General features: G+C 44.9%; 1 protein-coding gene across 1 annotated transcript; it reads right to left on the bottom strand.

Moving 5' to 3' along the window:
* Positions 1–650: 650 nt before the first annotated feature.
* On the bottom strand, positions 651–7,421 carry LOC133420507 (mucin-5AC-like; the record flags this gene model as incomplete). The annotated part of the gene is made up of 3 exons (XM_061710201.1): positions 651–916; positions 977–1,694; positions 6,963–7,421. Coding segments are annotated over 3 exons (1,443 nt in total), but the record flags the coding sequence as incomplete, so codon positions are not given.
* Positions 7,422–18,063: the final 10,642 nt, after the last annotated feature.

The following is an 18,063-nucleotide window of genomic DNA, read 5'->3' as shown; positions in this document are numbered from 1 at the left end:
GTTGTTGTTTCAGCAGCTGTAGTTGTTGTTGTAGCAGCAGCTGTAGTTGTTGTCGGAGCAACTGTGGTTGTAGACGGAGCAACTGTAGTTGTAGTTGGACCAGCTGTAGTTGTTGTTGGAGCAACTGTAGTTGTTATTGCAGCAACTGTAGTTGTTAGTGATGCAGCTGTGGTTGTTTTTGGTGCATCTGTGGTTGTTGTTTGAGCAACTGTAGTTGTAGTCGGAGCAACTGTTGTTGTAGTTGTACCAGCTGTAGTTTTTGTTGGAGTAACTGTAGTTGTTATTGTTGCAGCAGTGGTTGTTGTTTCAGTAGCTGTAGTTGTTGTAGCAGCTGTAGTTGTTGTCGGAGCAACCGTGGTTGTAGTCGGAGCAACTGTAGTTGTAGTAGGAGCAGCTGTAGTTGTTGTTGGAGCAACTGTAGTTGTTATTGTTGCAGCTGTGGTTGTTGTTGATGCAGCTGTGGTTGTTGTTGGTGCATCTGTGATTGTTGTTTGAGCAACTGTAGTTGTAGTCGGAGCAAATGTAGTTGTAGTTGGACCAGCTGCAGTTGCAGTTGGAGCAACAGTGGTAGTTGTTGGTGTAGCTGTAGCTATTATTTGTGCAGCTGTGGCTGTTGTTGCAGCAGTGGTTGTTGTTTCAGCAGCTGTAGTTGTTGTTGTAGCAGCTGTAGTTGTTGTCGGAGCAACCGTGGTTGTAGTCGGAGCAACTGTAGTTGTAGTTGGAGCAGCTGTAGTTGTTTTTGTAGCAGCTGTAGTTGTTGTCGGAGCAACCGTGGATGTAGTCGGAGCATCTGTAGTTGTCGTTGGACCAGATGTAGTTGTTGTTGGAGCAACTGTAGTTGTTATTGTTGCAGCAGTGGTTGTTGTTTCAGCAACTGTAGTTGTAGTTGGAGCAACTGTAGTTGTTGTTGTAGCAGCTGTAGTTGTTGTCGGAGCAGCCGTGGATGTAGTCGGAGCATCTGTAGTTGTAGTTGGACCAGATGTAGTTGTTGTTGGAGCAACTGTAGTTGTTATTGTTGCAGCAGTGGATGTTGTTTCAGCAGCTGTAGTTGTTGTAGCAGCTGTTGTTGTTGTCGGAGCAACCGTGGTTGTAGTGGGAGCAACTGTAGTTGTTGTTGGAGCAACTGTAGTTGTTATTGTTTCAGCAGTGGTTGTTGTTGCAGCAGTGGTTGTTGTTGCAGCAGCCGTAGTTGTTGTCGGAGCAACCGTGATTGTAGTCGTAGAAACTGTAGTTGTAGTTGGACCAGCTGTAGTTGTTGTTGGAGCAACTGTAGTTGTTATTGTTGCAGCAGTGGTTGTTGTTTCAGCAACTGTAGTTGTAGTTGGAGCAACTGTAGTTGTTGTTGTAGCAGCTGTAGTTGTTGTCGGAGCAGCCGTGGATGTAGTCGGAGCATCTGTAGTTGTAGTTGGACCAGATGTAGTTGTTGTTGGAGCAACTGTAGTTGTTAATGTTGCAGCAGTGGTTGTTGTTTCAGCAGCTGTAGTTGTTGTTGTAGCAGCTGTAGTTGTTGTCGGAGCAACCGTGGTTGTAGTCGGAGCAACTGTAGTTGTAGTTGGACCAGCTGTAGTTGTTGTTGGAGCAACTGTAGTTGTTGTCGGAGCAACCTTGGATGTAGTCGGAGCATCTGTAGTTGTAGTTGGACCAGATGTAGTTGTTGTTGGAGCAACTGTAGTTGTTGTTGATGCAGCAGTGGTTGTTGTTTCAGCAGCTGTAGTTGTTGTTGTAGCAGCTGTGGTGGTTGTCGGAGCAACCGTGGTTGTAGTCGGAGCAACTGTAGTTGTAGTTGGACCAGCTGTAGTTGTTGTTGGAGCAACTGTAGTTGTTATTGTTGCAGCAGTGGTTGTGTCAGCAGCTGTAGTTGTTGTTGTAGCAGCTGTAGTTGTTGTCGGAGCAACCGTGGTTGTAGTCGGAGCAACTTTAGTTGTAGTTGGACCAGCTGTAGTTGTTGTTGGAGCAACTGTAGTTGTTATTGTTGCAGCAGTGGTTGTTGTTTCAGCAGCTGTAGTTGATGTTGTAGCAGCTGTAGTTGTTGTCGGAGCAACCGTGGTTGTAGTCGGAGCAACTGTAGTTGTAGTTGGAGCAGCTGAAGTTGTTTTTGTAGCAGCTGTAGTTGTTGTCGGAGCAACCGTGGATGTAGTCGGAGCATCTGTAGTTGTAGTTGGACCAGCTGTAGTTGTTGTTGGAGCAACTGTAGTTGTTGTCGGAGCAACCTTGGATGTAGTCAGAGCATCTGTAGTTGTAGTTGGACCAGATGTAGTTGTTGTTGTTGCAGCAGTGGTTGTTGTTTCAGCAGCTGTAGTTGTTGTTGGAGCAACTGTAGTTGTTGTCGGAGCAACCTTGGATGTAGTCGGAGCATCTGTAGTTGTAGTTGGACCAGATGTAGTTGTTGTTGTTGCAGCAGTGGTTGTTGTTTCAGTAGCTGTAGTTGTTGTTGTAGCAGCAGCTGTAGTCGTTGTTGGAGCAACCTTTGTTGTAGTCGGAGCAACTGTAGTTGTAGTTGGACCAGCTGTAGTTGTTGTTGGAGCAACTGTAGTTGTTATTGTTGCAGCAGTGGTTGTTGTTTCAGCAGCTGTAGTTGTTGTTGTAGCAGCTGTAGTCGTTGTTGGAGCAACCGTGGTTGTAGTCGGAGCAACTTTAGTTGTAGTTGGACCAGCTGTAGTTGTTGTTGGAGCAACTGTAGTTGTTATTGTTGCAGCAGTGGTTGTTGTTTCAGCAGCTGTAGTTGATGTTGTAGCAGCTGTAGTTGTTGTCGGAGCAACCGTGGTTGTAGTCGGAGCAACTGTAGTTGTAGTTGGAGCAGCTGTAGTTGTTTTTGTAGCAGCTGTAGTTGTTGTCGGAGCAACCGTGGATGTAGTCGGAGCATCTGTAGTTGTCGTTGGACCAGATGTAGTTGTTGTTGGAGCAACTGTAGTTGTTATTGTTGCAGCAGTGGTTGTTGTTTCAGCAGCTGTAGTTGTTGTCGGAGCAACCGTGGTTGTAGTCGGAGCAACTGTAGTTGTAGTTGGACCAGCTGTAGTTGTTGTTAGAGCAACTGTAGTTGTTATTGTTGCAGCAGTGGTTGTTGCTTCAGCAGCTGTAGTTGTTGTTATAGCAGCTGTAGTTGTTGTCGGAGCAACCGTGGTTGTAGTCGGAGCAACTGTAGTTGTAGTTGGACCGGCTGTAGTTTTTGTTGGAGCAACTGTAGTTGTTGTAGGAGCAATCGTGGATGTAGTCGGAGCATCTGTAGTTGTAGTTGGACCAGATGTAGTTGTTGTTGGAGCAACTGTAGTTGTTATTGCAGCAACTGTAGTTGTTAGTGATGCAGCTGTGGTTGTTGTTGGTGCATCTGTGGTTGTTGTTTGAGCAACTGTAGTTGTAGTCGGAGCAACTGTAGTTGTAGTTGGAGCAGCTGTAGTTGTTGTTGGAGCAACTGTAGTTGTTATTGTTGCAGCAGTGGTTGTTGTTTCAGCAGCTGTAGTTGTTGTTGTAGCAGCTGTAGTTGTTGTCGGAGCAACTGTGGTTGTAGACGGAGCAACTGTAGTTGTAGTTGGACCAACTGTAGTTGTTGTTGGAGCAACTGTAGTTGTTATTGCAGCAACTGTAGTTGTTAGTGATGCAGCTGTGGTTGTTGTTGGTGCATCTGTGGTTGTTGTTTGAGCAACTGTAGTTGTAGTCGGAGCAACTGTAGTTGTAGTTGGAGCAGCTGTAGTTGTTGTTGGAGCAACTGTAGTTGTTATTGTTGCAGCAGTGGTTGTTGTTTCAGCAGCTGTAGTTGTTGTTGTAGCAGCTGTAGTTGTTGTCGGAGCAACTGTGGTTGTAGACGGAGCAACTGTAGTTGTAGTTGGACCAACTGTAGTTGTTGTTGGAGCAACTGTAGTTGTTATTGCAGCAACTGTAGTTGTTAGTGATGCAGCTGTGGTTGTTGTTGGTGCATCTGTGGTTGTTGTTTGAGCAACTGTAGTTGTAGTCGGAGCAACTGTAGTTGTAGTTGGAGCAGCTGTAGTTGTTGTTGGAGCAACTGTAGTTGTTATTGTTGCAGCAGTGGTTGTTGTTGTAGCAGCTGTAGTTGTTGTCGGAGCAACCGTGGTTGTAGTCGGAGCAACTGTAGTTGTAGTTGGACCAGCTGTAGTTGTTGTTGGAGCAACTGTAGTTGTTATTGTTGCAACAGTGGTTGTTGCTTCAGCAGCTGTAGTTGTTTTTGCAGCAGCTGTAGTTGTTGTCGGAGCAACCGTGGATGTAGTCGGAGCATCTGTAGTTGTCGTTGGACCAGCTGTAGTTGTTGTTGGAGCAACTGTAGTTGTTATTGTTGCAGCAGTGGTTGTTGCTTCAGCAGCTGTAGTTGTTGTTATAGTAGCTGTAGTTGTTGTCGGAGCAACCATGGTTGTAGTCGGAGCAACTGTAGTTGTAGTTGGACCGGCTGTAGTTGTTGTTGGAGCAACTGTAGTTGTTGTAGGAGCAATCGTGGATGTAGTCGGAGCATCTGTAGTTGTAGTTGGACCAGATGTAGTTGTTGTTGGAGCAACTGTAGTTGTTACTGTTGCAGCAGTGGTTGTTGTTTCAGCAGCTGTAGTTGTTGTTGTAGCAGCTGTAGTTGTTGTCGGAGCAACTGTGGTTGTAGACGGAGCAACTGTAGTTGTAGTTGGACCAACTGTAGTTGTTGTTGGAGCAACTGTAGTTGTTATTGCAGCAACTGTAGTTGTTAGTGATGCAGCTGTGGTTGTTGTTGGTGCATCTGTGGTTGTTGTTTGAGCAACTGTAGTTGTAGTCGGAGCAACTGTAGTTGTAGTTGGAGCAGCTGTAGTTGTTGTTGGAGCAACTGTAGTTGTTATTGTTGCAGCAGTGGTTGTTGTTGTAGCAGCTGTAGTTGTTGTCGGAGCAACCGTGGTTGTAGTCGGAGCAACTGTAGTTGTAGTTGGACCAGCTGTAGTTGTTGTTGGAGCAACTGTAGTTGTTATTGTTGCAACAGTGGTTGTTGTTTCAGCAGCTGTAGTTGTTGTCGGAGCAACCGTGGATGTAGTCGGAGCATCTGTAGTTGTCGTTGGACCAGCTGTAGTTGTTGTTGGAGCAACTGTAGTTGTTATTGTTGCAGCAGTGGTTGTTGTTTCAGCAGCTGTAGTTGTTGTTGTAGCAGCTGTAGTTGTTGTCGGAGCAACCATGGTTGTAGTCGGAGCAACTGTAGTTGTAGTTGGACCAACTGTAGTTGTTGTTGGAGCAACTGTAGTTGTTATTGCAGCAACTGTAGTTGTTAGTGATGCAGCTGTGGTTGTTGTTGGTGCATCTGTGGTTGTTGTTTGAGCAACTGTAGTTGTAGTCGGAGCAACTGTAGTTGTAGTTGGAGCAGCTGTAGTTGTTGTTGGAGCAACTGTAGTTGTTATTGTTGCAGCAGTGGTTGTTGTTGTAGCAGCTGTAGTTGTTGTCGGAGCAACCGTGGTTGTAGTCGGAGCAACTGTAGTTGTAGTTGGACCAGCTGTAGTTGTTGTTGGAGCAACTGTAGTTGTTATTGTTGCAACAGTGGTTGTTGTTTCAGCAGCTGTAGTTGTTGTCGGAGCAACCGTGGATGTAGTCGGAGCATCTGTAGTTGTCGTTGGACCAGCTGTAGTTGTTGTTGGAGCAACTGTAGTTGTTATTGTTGCAGCAGTCGTTGTTGCTTCAGCAGCTGTAGTTGTTGTTATAGCAGCTGTAGTTGTTGTCGGAGCAACCATGGTTGTAGTCGGAGCAACTGTAGTTGTAGTTGGACCGGCTGTAGTTGTTGTTGGAGCAACTGTAGTTGTTGTAGGAGCAATCGTGGATGTAGTCGGAGCATCTGTAGTTGTAGTTGGACCAGATGTAGTTGTTGTTGGAGCAACTGTAGTTGTTACTGTTGCAGCAGTGGTTGTTGTTTCAGCAGCTGTAGTTGTTGTTGTAGCAGCTGTAGTTGTTGTCGGAGCAACTGTGGTTGTAGACGGAGCAACTGTAGTTGTAGTTGGACCAACTGTAGTTGTTGTTGGAGCAACTGTAGTTGTTATTGCAGCAACTGTAGTTGTTAGTGATGCAGCTGTGGTTGTTGTTGGTGCATCTGTGGTTGTTGTTTGAGCAACTGTAGTTGTAGTCGGAGCAACTGTTGTTGTAGTTGTACCAGCTGTAGTTGCAGTTGGAGCAACAGTGGTAGTTGTTGGTGTAGCTGTAGCTGTTATTTGTGCAGCTGTGGCTGTTGTTGCAGCAACTGTAGTTGTTATTGTTGCAGCAGTGGTTGTTGTTTCAGCAGCTGTAGTTGTTGTTGTAGCAGCTGTAGTTGTTGTCGGAACAACCGTGGTTGTAGTCGGAGCAACTGTAGTTGTAGTTGCACCAGCTGTAGTTGTTGTTGGAGCAACTGTAGTTGTTATTGTTGCAGCAGTGGTTGTTGTTTCAGCAGCTGTAGTTGTTGTCGGAGCAACTGTGGATGTAGTCAGAGCATCTGTAGTTGTAGTTGGAACAGATGTAGTTGTTGGAGCAACTGTAGTTGTTATGGTTGCAGCAGTGGTTGTTGTTTCAGCAGCTGTAGTTGTTGTTGTAGCAGCTGTAGTCGTTGTCGGAGCAACCGTGGCTGTAGTCGGAGCAACTGTAGTTGTAGTTGGACCAGCTGTAGTTGTTGTTGGAGCAACTGTAGTTGTTGTCGGAGCAACCTTGGATGTAGTCGGAGCATCTGTAGTTGTAGTTGGACCAGATGTAGTTGTTGTTGGAGCAACTGTAGTTGTTCTTGTAGCAGCTGTAGTTGTTGTTGCAGCAACTGTAGTTGTTAGTGATGCAGCTGTGGTTGTTGTTGGTGCATCTGTGGTTGTTGTTTGAGCAATTGTAGTTGTAGTCGGAGCACCTGTAGTTGTAGTTGGACCTGCTGTAGTTGTTGTTGGAGCAACTGTAGTTGTTATTGCAGCAACTGTAGTTGTTAGTGATGCAGCTGTGGTTGTTGTTGGTGCATCTGTGGTTGTTGTTTGAGCAACTGTAGTTGTTATTGTTGCAGCAGTGGTTGTTGTTGTAGCAGCTGTAGTTGTAGTTGGAGCAGCTGTAGTTGTTGTGGCAGCTGTAGTCGTTGTTGGAGCAACCGTGGTTGTAGTCGGAGCAACTTTAGTTGTAGTTGGTCCAGATGTAGTTGTTGTTGGAGCAACTGTAGTTGTTATTGCTGCAGCAGTGGTTGTTGTTTCAGCAGCTGTAGTTGTTTTTGTAGCAGCTGTAGTTGTTGTCGGAGCAACCGTGGTTGTAGTCGGAGCAACTGTAGTTGTAGTTGGACCAGCTGTAGTTGTTGTTGTAGCAGCTGTAGTTGTTGTCGGAGCAACCGTGGTTGTAGTCAGAGCAACTGTAGTTGTAGTTGGACCAGCTGTAGTTGTTGTTGGAGCAACTGTAGTTGTTATTGTTGCAGCAGTGGTTGTTGTTTCAGCAGCTGTAGTTGTTGTTGTAGCAGCTGTAGTTGTTGTCGGAACAACCGTGGTTGTAGTCGGAGCAACTGTAGTTGTAGTTGCACCAGCTGTAGTTGTTGTTGGAGCAACTGTAGTTGTTGTCGGAGCAACCTTGGATGTAGTCGGAGCATCTGTAGTTGTAGTTGGACCAGATGTAGTTGTTGTTGGAGCAACTGTAGTTGTTCTTGTAGCAGCTGTAGTTGTTGTTGCAGCAACTGTAGTTGTTAGTGATGCAGCTGTGGTTGTTGTTGGTGCATCTGTGGTTGTTGTTTGAGCAATTGTAGTTGTAGTCGGAGCACCTGTAGTTGTAGTTGGACCAGCTGTAGTTGTTGTTTGAGCAACTGTAGTTGTTATTGCAGCAACTGTAGTTGTTAGTGATGCAGCTGTGGTTGTTGTTGGTGCATCTGTGGTTGTTGTTTGAGCAACTGTAGTTGTTATTGTTGCAGCAGTGGTTGTTGTTGTAGCAGCTGTAGTTGTAGTTGGAGCAGCTGTAGTTTTTGTTGTAGCATCTGTGGTTGTTGTTTGAGCAACTGTTGTAGTAGTCGGAGCAACTGTAGTTGTAGTTGGACCAGCTGTAGTTGTTTTTGGAGCCAGTGTAGTGATTATTATTACAGCAGTGGTTGTTGTTTCAGCAGCTGTAGTTGTTGTTGTAGCAGCTGTAGTTGTTGTCGGAGCAACCGTGGTTGTAGTCGGAGCAACTGTAGTTGTAGTTGGAGCAGCTGTAGTTGTTGTTTGAGCAGCTGCAGTTGCAGTTCGTGCAACAGTGGTAGTTGTTGGTGCAGCTGTAGCTGTTATTCGTGCAGCTGTGGTTGTTGGAGAAGCTGTAGTTGTTTTTGGAGCAATTGTAGTTGTTATTGTTGCAGCAGTTGTAGTTGTTGTTGTAGCAGCTGTAGTTGTTTGAGCAACAGTAGTTGTAGTCGGACCAACTGGTGTTGTTGTTTGAGCAGCTGCAGTTGCAGTTGTAGCAACAGTGGTAGTTGTTGGTGCAGCTGTAGCCGTTATTCGTGAAGCTGCGGTTGTTGCAGCAGCTGTAGTTGTTTTTGCAGCAAGTGTAGTTGTTATTGATGCAGCTGTGGTTGTTGTTGGTGCATCTGTGGTTGTTGTTTGAGCAACAGTAGTTGTAGTCGGAGCAACTGTAGTTGTAGTTGGAGCAGCTGTAGTTGTTGTTGGAGCAACTGTAGTTGTTATTGTTGAAGCAGTGGTTGTTATTGCAGCAGCTGTAGTTGTTGTCAGAGCAACCGTGGTTGTATTCGGAGCAACTGTAGTTGTAGTTGGAGCAGCTGTAGTTGTCGTTTGAGCAGCTGCAGTTGCAGTTGGAGCAACAGTGGTAGTTGTTGGTGCAGCTGTAGCTGTTATTCGTGCAGCTGTAGTTGTTGTCGGAGCAACCGTGGTTGTAGTTTGAGCAGCTGCAGATGTAGTTGGAGTGACTGTGGTAGTTGTTGGTGCAGCAGTAGTTGTTATTGGTGCAGCTGTGGTTGTTGTTTTAGCAATTGCAGTTGTAGTTGCAGCAGCAGTGGTAGTTGTTGGAGTAGCCATAGTTGTTTCAGCAGCTGTAGCTGTTGTTGTAGCACCTGTAGTTTTTGTTGGAGCAACTGTAGGTGTTATTGATGCATCTTTGGTTGTTGTTTGAGCAGCTGCAGTTGGAGTTGGAGCAACTGTAGTTGGAGCAGCTGTAGTTGTAGTGGGAGCAACCGTAGTTGTAGTCAGAGCAGTTGTAGTTGGAGCAGCTGTAGTTGTTATCGGAGTAGTTGTAGTTGTTGTTGGAGCAACTGTGGTAGTTTTTGGTGCAGCTGTAGTTGTTATTGGTGCAGCCGTGGTTTTTGTTGGTGCAGCTGTGATTTTTGTTTGAGCAACAGTAGTTGTAGTTGAAGCATTTGTAGTTGTCTTAGAGCCTTTGGGGTTTTTGTTGTAACTTCTTTTATTTTTTTTGGAAGGAATTTTTTTGTAGGACTTCATCTTCTTTTCGCCGCGGAAATGGTGGTTTCCATTGGAACTGTTATAGTTGCTTGTCAAGCTTTGGTTGTTGTAAACAAAGGTAGTTGTTTGTTGAGCAACCATCGTTGTTGGAACAACTTTTGTTTTTGGAACAGCTGTGGTTGTTGTTGGGGGAATCATCATTGTTGGAGCAACTGTAGTAGTTGTTGGAGCTTTTGTGGTTGTTGTTGTTGGAGCAATAGTGGTTGATGTTTGATCACCTATGGTTGTATACCAGGCAGCCGTGTTTGTTGTGAGCATTTCTGTTGTCAGTGGAGCAATGGTGGTTGTAGTCGGCGGACGTGTGGTTGTTGTTGGTGCATCTGTGGTTGTTGTTCCAGCATCAGTGATTGTTGTCGGAGAAACTTTGGTTGTAGTTGCAGCAACTGTGGTTGTGGATGGTGCAGCTGTGGTAGTTGTTGGTGCAGCTGTAGTTGTTATTGATGCAACTGTGTTTGTTATTGATGCAGCTGTGGTTGTTGTTTGTGCAGCTGTAGCTGTTATTCGTGAAGCTGTAGTTGTTGCATCAGCTGTATTTGTTGTTGTAGCAGCTGTAGTTGTTGATTGAGCAACTGTAGTTGTAGTCGGAGCAACTGTAGTTGTAGTTGCAGCAGCTGTAGTTGTTGTTGTAGCGGCTGTAGTCATTGATTGAGCAACTGTAGTTGTTATTGATGCAGCTGTGGTTGTTGTTGGTGCAGCTGTGGTTTTTGTTTGAGCAACAGTAGTTGTAGTTGGAGCAGTTGTAGTTTTCTTAGAGCCTTTGTGGTTTTTGTCGTAACGTCTTTTATTTTTTTGGGAAGGATATTTTTTATAGGACTTCATCTTCTTTTTGCCCCAGAAATGGCGGTTTGCATTGGAACTATTGTAGTTGTTTGACAAGCTTTGGTTGTTGTAAACAATGGTAGTTGTTTGTCGAGCAACCATCGTTGTTGGAACAACTGTTGTTTTTGGAACAGCTGTGGTTGTTGTGGGGGGAATCGCCATTGTTGGAGCAACTGTAGTAGTTGTTGGAGCTTCTGTGGTTGTTGTTGTTGGAGCAATGGTGGTTGATGTTTGATCACCTGTGGTTGTATACCAGGCAGCCGTTTTAGTGGTTGTAGTCAGCGGACATGTGGTTGTTGTTGGTGCATCTGTGGTTGTTGTTCCAGCATCAGTGATTGTCGTCGGAGAAACTTTGGTTGTAGCTAGAGCAGCTTTGGTCGTAGTTGCAGCAACTGTGGTTGTGGTTGGTGCAGCTGTTGTAGGTCTTGGTTTAATGGCTGTTGTTATTGGAGCAGTAGTTGTTGCTGTTGCAAGTGTGGTAGTTGTTGGAGAAGCTGCAGTTGTGGTTAGGCCAGCTGTAGTTGTTTTTGGAGCGGCTGTGGTTGTTGTTGCAGCAACTGTAGTTGGAGCAACTGTGGTTGTTGTTGGAGCGGCTGTAGTTGTAGTTGCTGTAGTTGTTGTTGGTGCAGCAACTGTAGTTGTTCTTGATGCAGCTGTGGTTGTTGTTGGAGCAGCTTTGGTTGTTGTTGTAGTTGGATGAATTGTGGTTGTTGTCCAAGAAACCGTGGTTGTTGTTGGACCAACAGTTGCAGTTGGTGCAGCTGTTGTTGCGGTTGGAGCAACTATAGTTGTTTTTGGTGCGGCTGTGGTTGTTGTTGCAGCAACTGTAGTTGGAGCAACTGTGGTTGTAGTTGGAGCAACTGTGGTAGTTGTTGGAGCAGCTGTTGTTGTGGTTGGAGTAACTGCAGTTTTTGTTGGAGCATCTGTGGTTATTGGAGTGGCAGTCGTTATTGTGAATGTAACTGTGGTTGGACCAACTGCGGTTGTTCTTGCAGCAACTATAGTTGTTTTTGATGCAACTGTGGTGGTTTTTGGAGTATCTGTAGTTGTGGTTTGAGACGCTATGGTTGTTGTTGGTGCAACTGTAGTTCGAGTGGCTGTGGTTGTTGTTGGAGCAGCTGTAGTTGTTGTTTGAGCAGCTGTAGTTGTGGTCGGAGCAACCATGGTTGTAATCGGAGCAACTGTAGTTGAAGCAGCTGTAGTTGTTGTTTGAGCAGCTGCAGTTGTAGTTGTAGCAACTGTGATTGTTGTTGCAGCAACTGTTGTTCTTGATGCAGCTGTGGGTGTTGTTGGAGCAGCAAAAGTTGGAGCGGCTTTAGCTGAAGTTGGAGCGGCTGAAATTGTAGTTGGAAACACTGTTGCTGTGGTTGGTGCAACTGTAGTTGTAGTTGGACCAATTGTGGTTGTTGTCCGAGCAACCTTGGTTTTAGTTGGAGTAACTGTAGTTTTTATAGTTTTTGGAGCAGCTCTTGGAGCTGTGGCTGTAGCTGTAGATTTTGATGGAGCTATGGTCGTTGTACTTGCAGAGGCTGTGTTTGTAGTTAGAGCAGCTGTAGTTGGAGAGCCTTTGTGGTTTTTGTCGTAGCGTCTTTTATTTTTTTTGGAGGAATGTTTTTTGTAAGAACTTCTTTTTTCTGAGAAATGGTGGTTGGCATTGGAACTGTTGTAGTTTTTGTTTGACAAGTTGTGGTTGTTGTAAACAAGGGTAGTGGTTTTTCGAGAAACCATTGTTGGAACCACAGTTGTTGGAGCAACTGTGGTAGTTGTTAATGCAACTGTGGTTGTAGTTGGAGCAGCTATAGTTGAATGTGGAGCGGTTGTTGTTTTTGGTACAACTAAAGTTGTAGCAACTGTGGTTGCTTTTGCAGCAACTGTTGTTGTTGGAGCAGCTGTTTTTGTGGTTGGAGAAACTGTAGTTGATGTTGCTGCAGGTGCTGTTGTTGTAGTAGCTGTAGTTGTAGTTGGAGCAACTGTTGTGGTTGTAAATGTAGATTTTGCAGTAGATGTTGATGGAGCTATGGTCGTTGTACTTGCAGATGCTGTGGTTGTAGTTAGAGCAGTTGTAGTTGGAGAGCCCTCGTGGTTATTGTCGTAGCGTCTTTGATTTTTTATAAAAAAATGTTTTTTGTAAGAACTTCTATTTTTTTCGTCAGTTGGTACAACTTTAGTTGGATTTTTGATTTTTCTTCCTTTATTAGTCCCACAACGGGGAAATTCTTTCTCTGCATTGCAATCCAGGGGCTTGAACCTGGGACCTCCAGACTCCAACCCTCCTCTGTAACCACTAGACCACCACTCCCCAACTGTAGTTGATGTTGCTGCAGGTGCTGTTGTTGTAGTAGTTGTAGTTGTAGTTGGAGAAACGGTGGTAGTTGTTGAAGCAACTGTTGTGGTCGGAGCAGCAGTAGTTGTGGTTGGAGCGGCTGTAGTTGTAGTTTGAGCTACTGTGGTTGTTGGACCGGCTGTGGTTGTTGTTGAAGCAGTTTTGGCAGTTGTTGGAGCAGCTGTGTTTGCTATTGTAGCTTCTGTTGTTTTTGTTGGAGCAATGTTGGATTTTGTTGGAGCAGCCATGGTTGTCATCAAAGCAGTCATGGTTGTCGATGGTGCACCTGAATTTGTTGTTTGAGTAGCTGTGGTTGCTGAAGGACTCATGCTTGTATTTGTTGTTTTCAAAGCTGTGTTCGTAAGTGAAATTTGTTTTTATTTCAAGGAATATCATGCAATTCATACTTTTTTGCTTTCTTTTTTTCAAATTCTACTTTGCCGTGTTCCTTTCAGTCATTCAAAATTCAGTTTCAGTCTCTCTCCTACTTACCTGTGAGTATCAGCAGAGTGAAAAAGACTTTTCCGTGGGTCATTGTACTTTTCCTCTTTTCCTGTAAAAATTCACAATGTGAATCATTTCGGCGGGATAACACTGTGCAGTTTTTGCAGTCATATAAAATCGTATCAAGCAACAATGTACAACTTGGATCTGCTTAACCCAGAAGGGTGCACCTGGACTGTACGATAATGCCCCCTTGTGTTGAGGGTGTGTGTGCGGGTCCCCTCCCTTGTGAGCTTGGTCCCGCTCAAGTTTTCTTCCCTCTTTAAAGGGTAGTTTTTCCTTACTGCTCTTTGGCTTAGGGTTTTTCTCCCAATAAGGGAGTTTTTACCTGACATTGTTTATGTAATAATTGCACAGAACCTAAACTTCAGGCATGTCTTTGGGACATCCACTACTGGATGTCCAATATTCTCTTTGCTTCTAAATTCCGATAAAACAGAGGTTATTATTTTTGGTCCAAAGCATTTTAGGAAGAGATTAAATGGTGGTGCGATGGCTTCCAGTGCAACTGTGAGAAGCCTTGGTGTTGTTTTAGATCAGGATTTGTTGTTTAAACCGTATATTAATCAGGTTTGTAAAATTGCATTTTTCTATCTCTGTAATATCTCGCGGAGTGATGCAGGAAAACTAATTCATACGTTTGTATCTTCTAGGCTGGATTACTGCAATGTGTTATCAGCAGAATGTCCAAGTAATGGCGCTTTTACACTAGTACCTACTCAGCTCGGCTCGACTCAACTCGGCCAAGTTTCTTTTATAATAATTCAACACCTGGAGCAGAAGTAGGCGGGTTGGAGCGAAGCTGCTGTGACGTATTTGATTGTGTGATCTAAACAAAGAAGACAACAAAACTAAAGATGTAGAACAAGGAGGAGATTATATATGTGCTGCTGGGTCTGTGGCTTGTATTCGATATCAAGTTAAAAAATGAGATTGAGAGAAGCTTCAAGCGGCGACTCTTTTTTTTTGTTTGTTTGTCTCGGCACTGCTGAAAAGTCAGCTGGGGGCCGCGAGCAGCTATGAAGTGACAGAGGTCCTGGTGGATCATGTCGTTGCTTATCGCACGTCTACATCTCTTTTTAATTCTCTCCTCAGCCACCAGGTTTATGAACATCTGCACCTCAGAGTTGGATCACGAAAAATACTTTTGCGCTGCCATTGCCTGTCGAATAAAATGAACAAGAAGCCACGAGTCGCTCTTTCAATAATTTCCGCCTCCTGACTCAGATGTCTGACTCCCAACCCCTGACGGTGTCATGTAGTGTGATGACGTCAGATGCAGGCCAACTCAGCTCGACTCAGCCCGCTTAGAACCTTGGCAGAGTAGGTACAGAAAAAGTATCTACTCGGCACGCCTTGACCCCTAGTGGAAAAGTGCCAAGGCGAGTCGAGTCGGGCTGAGTAGGTACTAGTGTAAAAGCGCCATAATTTGCTGAATAGGCACAATTGCTGACAGGTATCAACGAGAGACCACATCTCTCCTGTGTTAGCTTCACTCCATTGGCAAAATTCAAAATCCAATTCAAAATTTTATTACTTGCCCAAAACAGCTTAGCTCCATGATATTTGCAAGACCTGATAGTCAGGGGCGGAGCAGGGGTCCCAGCCTAGGGGGGGCGAAGCATTCTAGATGGGCCCTTGTGGCCTAAACATCTCCGTTAAAACATAATCGCTAAAAATTCCACGGATCAGGCCCTCGGACACACAACCACAGCAGCAGGCGACACGGTCAGAACCATCACTTGAGGTTTCAGCACCAGGGATTTACCAGTCATTATGTCAAACCTAATTATAAGCCTAATGCAGACGTAGATATAACTATCAAACTGGAGATAAAAATCAAATGACATCCAGTGATGTCTATGGAAGCTCATTTCCGCCAGTAAAAGAAAAAAATAAGATGAAATCTTAGCCTTAAAAATAAAAATATCCCCACGGTAAGTCATAATTATGACATAAAAACTCATAATTTCTATCTCATAATTTCGACTTTTTATCTCATTACTTATCGTGGGGATATTTTTATTTTTAAGGCTAAGTTTTCATCTTATTTTTTTTTTCTTTTACTGGCGGAAATGAGCTTCCATAGATGTCGGATTCGCCGAGTAGCACAATTCAGACACATGTTTTCAACCTACACGACAACAGACTACAATGTGCGACGACATGTATTTAACACAATGACCGAGCGACACGGCGGTCAAACAGCAACAAACAAGGAAAGGCCATATATCCAGCAATATGACAATGTTATCAGAAATATAATTAATATTATGACAGCTTACCAATGATCAAAAAATATTTCCATCAGCCTGCTGAAACTCAGCATGACTTACCTGCTACTTCTGATGCGACAACTGGCTAAAGGCTGATTAATGGTTCTGCGTTACACCAACGCAGAGCCTACGGCGTAGGGTACGCGGCGACGCCCACCCTACGCGGTACCCTACGCGGAACCATAATTCAGGCTTAAAAGTAAACAGACAACATGCGCGCACGAACCCGTGCATGACAGGCAGACACACACGGGGAGAAGGGACTATTTCTTTCATTTTTATTTTTTAAACAACTGTATCCTTATGAACGCAATTGTTATATAGTCCAACTTTCCTTATTTTATTCAGAACACTTTTTTTTTCCCCCCTTTGGAAGGGGCCCCCCCTTCGGAGTGGGCCCGGGGTGGCCGCCCCCCCTGCCCCCCCGCCTGCTCCGCTAGTGCTGATAGTACTTTATGTTTCTAACAGAGCTCTCTGTTCTCAGCGTGCAGCTTTACTCGTAGTTTCTAGAGTATCTAAATGTAGATTTGGAGGGCGGGCCTTCTGCTATGAGGCACCACAATTTCCCCAGTGGCACAAGTCTGTGATCATCTCATCTCATTAGCAAACACTGTTTTGACTGTCATTGATGCTAAAGCTAAGTTATCTTTGGCCCTGTTTACACGGAGCAAAAACAGAGGCGTTTTCATGCATTTTGGCCGTTCATTTACACGAAAACGGAGCTCAAAGTCACCAAAAACGATCATTTCTGAAAACTCCGGCCAAAGTGGAGATTTTCAAAAACTCAGTTTTCACGTTTGCGTCTAAACAGAGGCAAACAGAGATTTAGGCTTCAGAACGTCACATTATGCAACAGACACGTCACCAGCGTCATGTGTGCGACCTGTGTTTACAATTAGTTTGGCCACCGTCAATATTTTCTTGTATTTTACCTGTTTTATATTCTAAAGTCACACTTAAAAGTAACTCCACTTCTCTGTCACTCCAAACGAAAGACTCTCGTTCCGTCTTGGAAGTAAAGCCTGAATTATGATCCCACGTTAAATCGACGCAGAGCCTACGGTGTAGGGTACGCGGCGATGTGCGCCGTACGGTGTGCATCGCCGCGTACCCTACGCCGTAGGCTCTGCGTAGGTGTAACACAGAACTATAAATCAGCCTTAACTGGAAGTTACACGTCACGTGTCATTTGTTGATGTTTTTTCCAGGATTCTGATTGGCTGGCATGACGTTAACAGCCTATTTATGCAGATTCGTGTAAACGAAGGGATTTTGAAAACGATCTCGTGTAAACGATGGAATTTTTCAAAACGTAGAGGGGGAAATATCCGTTTTTGTAAATACCCGGCTATGTGTAAACGGGGCCTTTGTAAATCTGTAACTTACTACATAACATTGTTATGTTAGCCCTGAGTAACGTCAGTTACATTTTGTTTACATTCATGTATGCATAATTATCTATTGTACAATACATAGAGTGACGTGTGTTATGGGATTATTAACTGTATGAAAATAAATCAGAAGAACATTCAGCATTTCTTCCAAAATAAGAAATCAAAATAGCAGAGCCAGAGCAGGGCCAGAGCACCAGTCAGTCAGAGGAGGAGAGCCAGCTAATGAAAGATATACAGCAGAAGCCTTCAGTTTCAGCTGTACACATAGGTATGTACATTTGTCTCAGAGCTCTCCGTTCTCAGAGTGCAGGTTTACTCGTAGTTCCTAGAGTATCTAAATGTAGATTTGGAGGGCGGGCGTTCTGCTATCAGGCACCACTACTATGGAACCAACTTCCAATCTGGGTTAAGGGGGCTGACACCACCTCCACCTTTAAAACTAAACTTAAAACATTTCTGTTTAGTAAAGCCTATAGTTAGTATTTAGTAAACCTCTAGCTGGTGTTGGTAAATCTCTAGGTAGTGTAAACTTTAGTGTGTCAGAGTCGCTCCTGTGGTTTCCTGTGGTTTCTTGTGCTGGCCCCCCCTTCTCCTCCCTTTTCTCTTTTTTGTCCATGTTGCAGCATCCTTTGCCGGACACCGGAACCTGCAGGTGGTCGTGGGTGGCTTGTAGCTTGCATTACGGAGCACAAGTCTTTCCCCGACCCTGCACCCCAACCTGGGATTGCTGATTGGGCCGGAGCTTCGGGAGCTGCGTGCTGGCCTGCGGTCCCCACCCCTGGTCATCCCGTTGCTGGCCCCCCCTTCTCCTCCCTTTTCTCTCTTTTGTCCTGCAGGTGGTCGTGGGTGGCTTGTAGCTTGCATTACGGAGCACAAGTCTTTTCCTGACCCTGCACCCCAACCTGGGACTTGCTGATTGGGCCGGAGCTTCGGGAGCTGCGTGCTGGCCTGCGGTCCCCACCCCCGGTCATCCCGTTGCTGCTTCCACCTGCCTGCTGTGCTGTTGCCGTCCCTGACCCACCAGTCTGGCCCTCGGCAGGAGGGTCCCCCCTGATGAGCCTGGTCCTGCTCAAGGTTTCTTCCCTCCTAAAGGGGAGTTTTTCCTTGCCACTGTTTGGCTTAAGGTTTTTCTCCCACTAGGGGAGTTTTTACCTGCCATTGTTTATGTAATAACTGCTCGGGGGTCATGTTCTGGGTATGGGTCTCTGTAAAGCGTCTAGAGACAACTCTGTTGTATTAGACGCTATATAAATAAAATTGAATTGAATTGAATTGAATTTGTTAACAATACTGGTGTGAACAGCCTAAATGTGACAATTTGACATATAAATAAACTGAAGCAATCCCTGTATTGCTTCAGGTGTGTCCAGTGACTACAGGCC

Source organism: Cololabis saira, chromosome 20 (genome assembly GCF_033807715.1).
Source record: "Cololabis saira isolate AMF1-May2022 chromosome 20, fColSai1.1, whole genome shotgun sequence".
NCBI lineage: Eukaryota > Metazoa > Chordata > Actinopteri > Beloniformes > Belonidae > Cololabis > Cololabis saira.
Note: the sequence above shows the minus strand (reverse complement) of the source record. Positions and strands in the feature narration are given on the sequence as shown.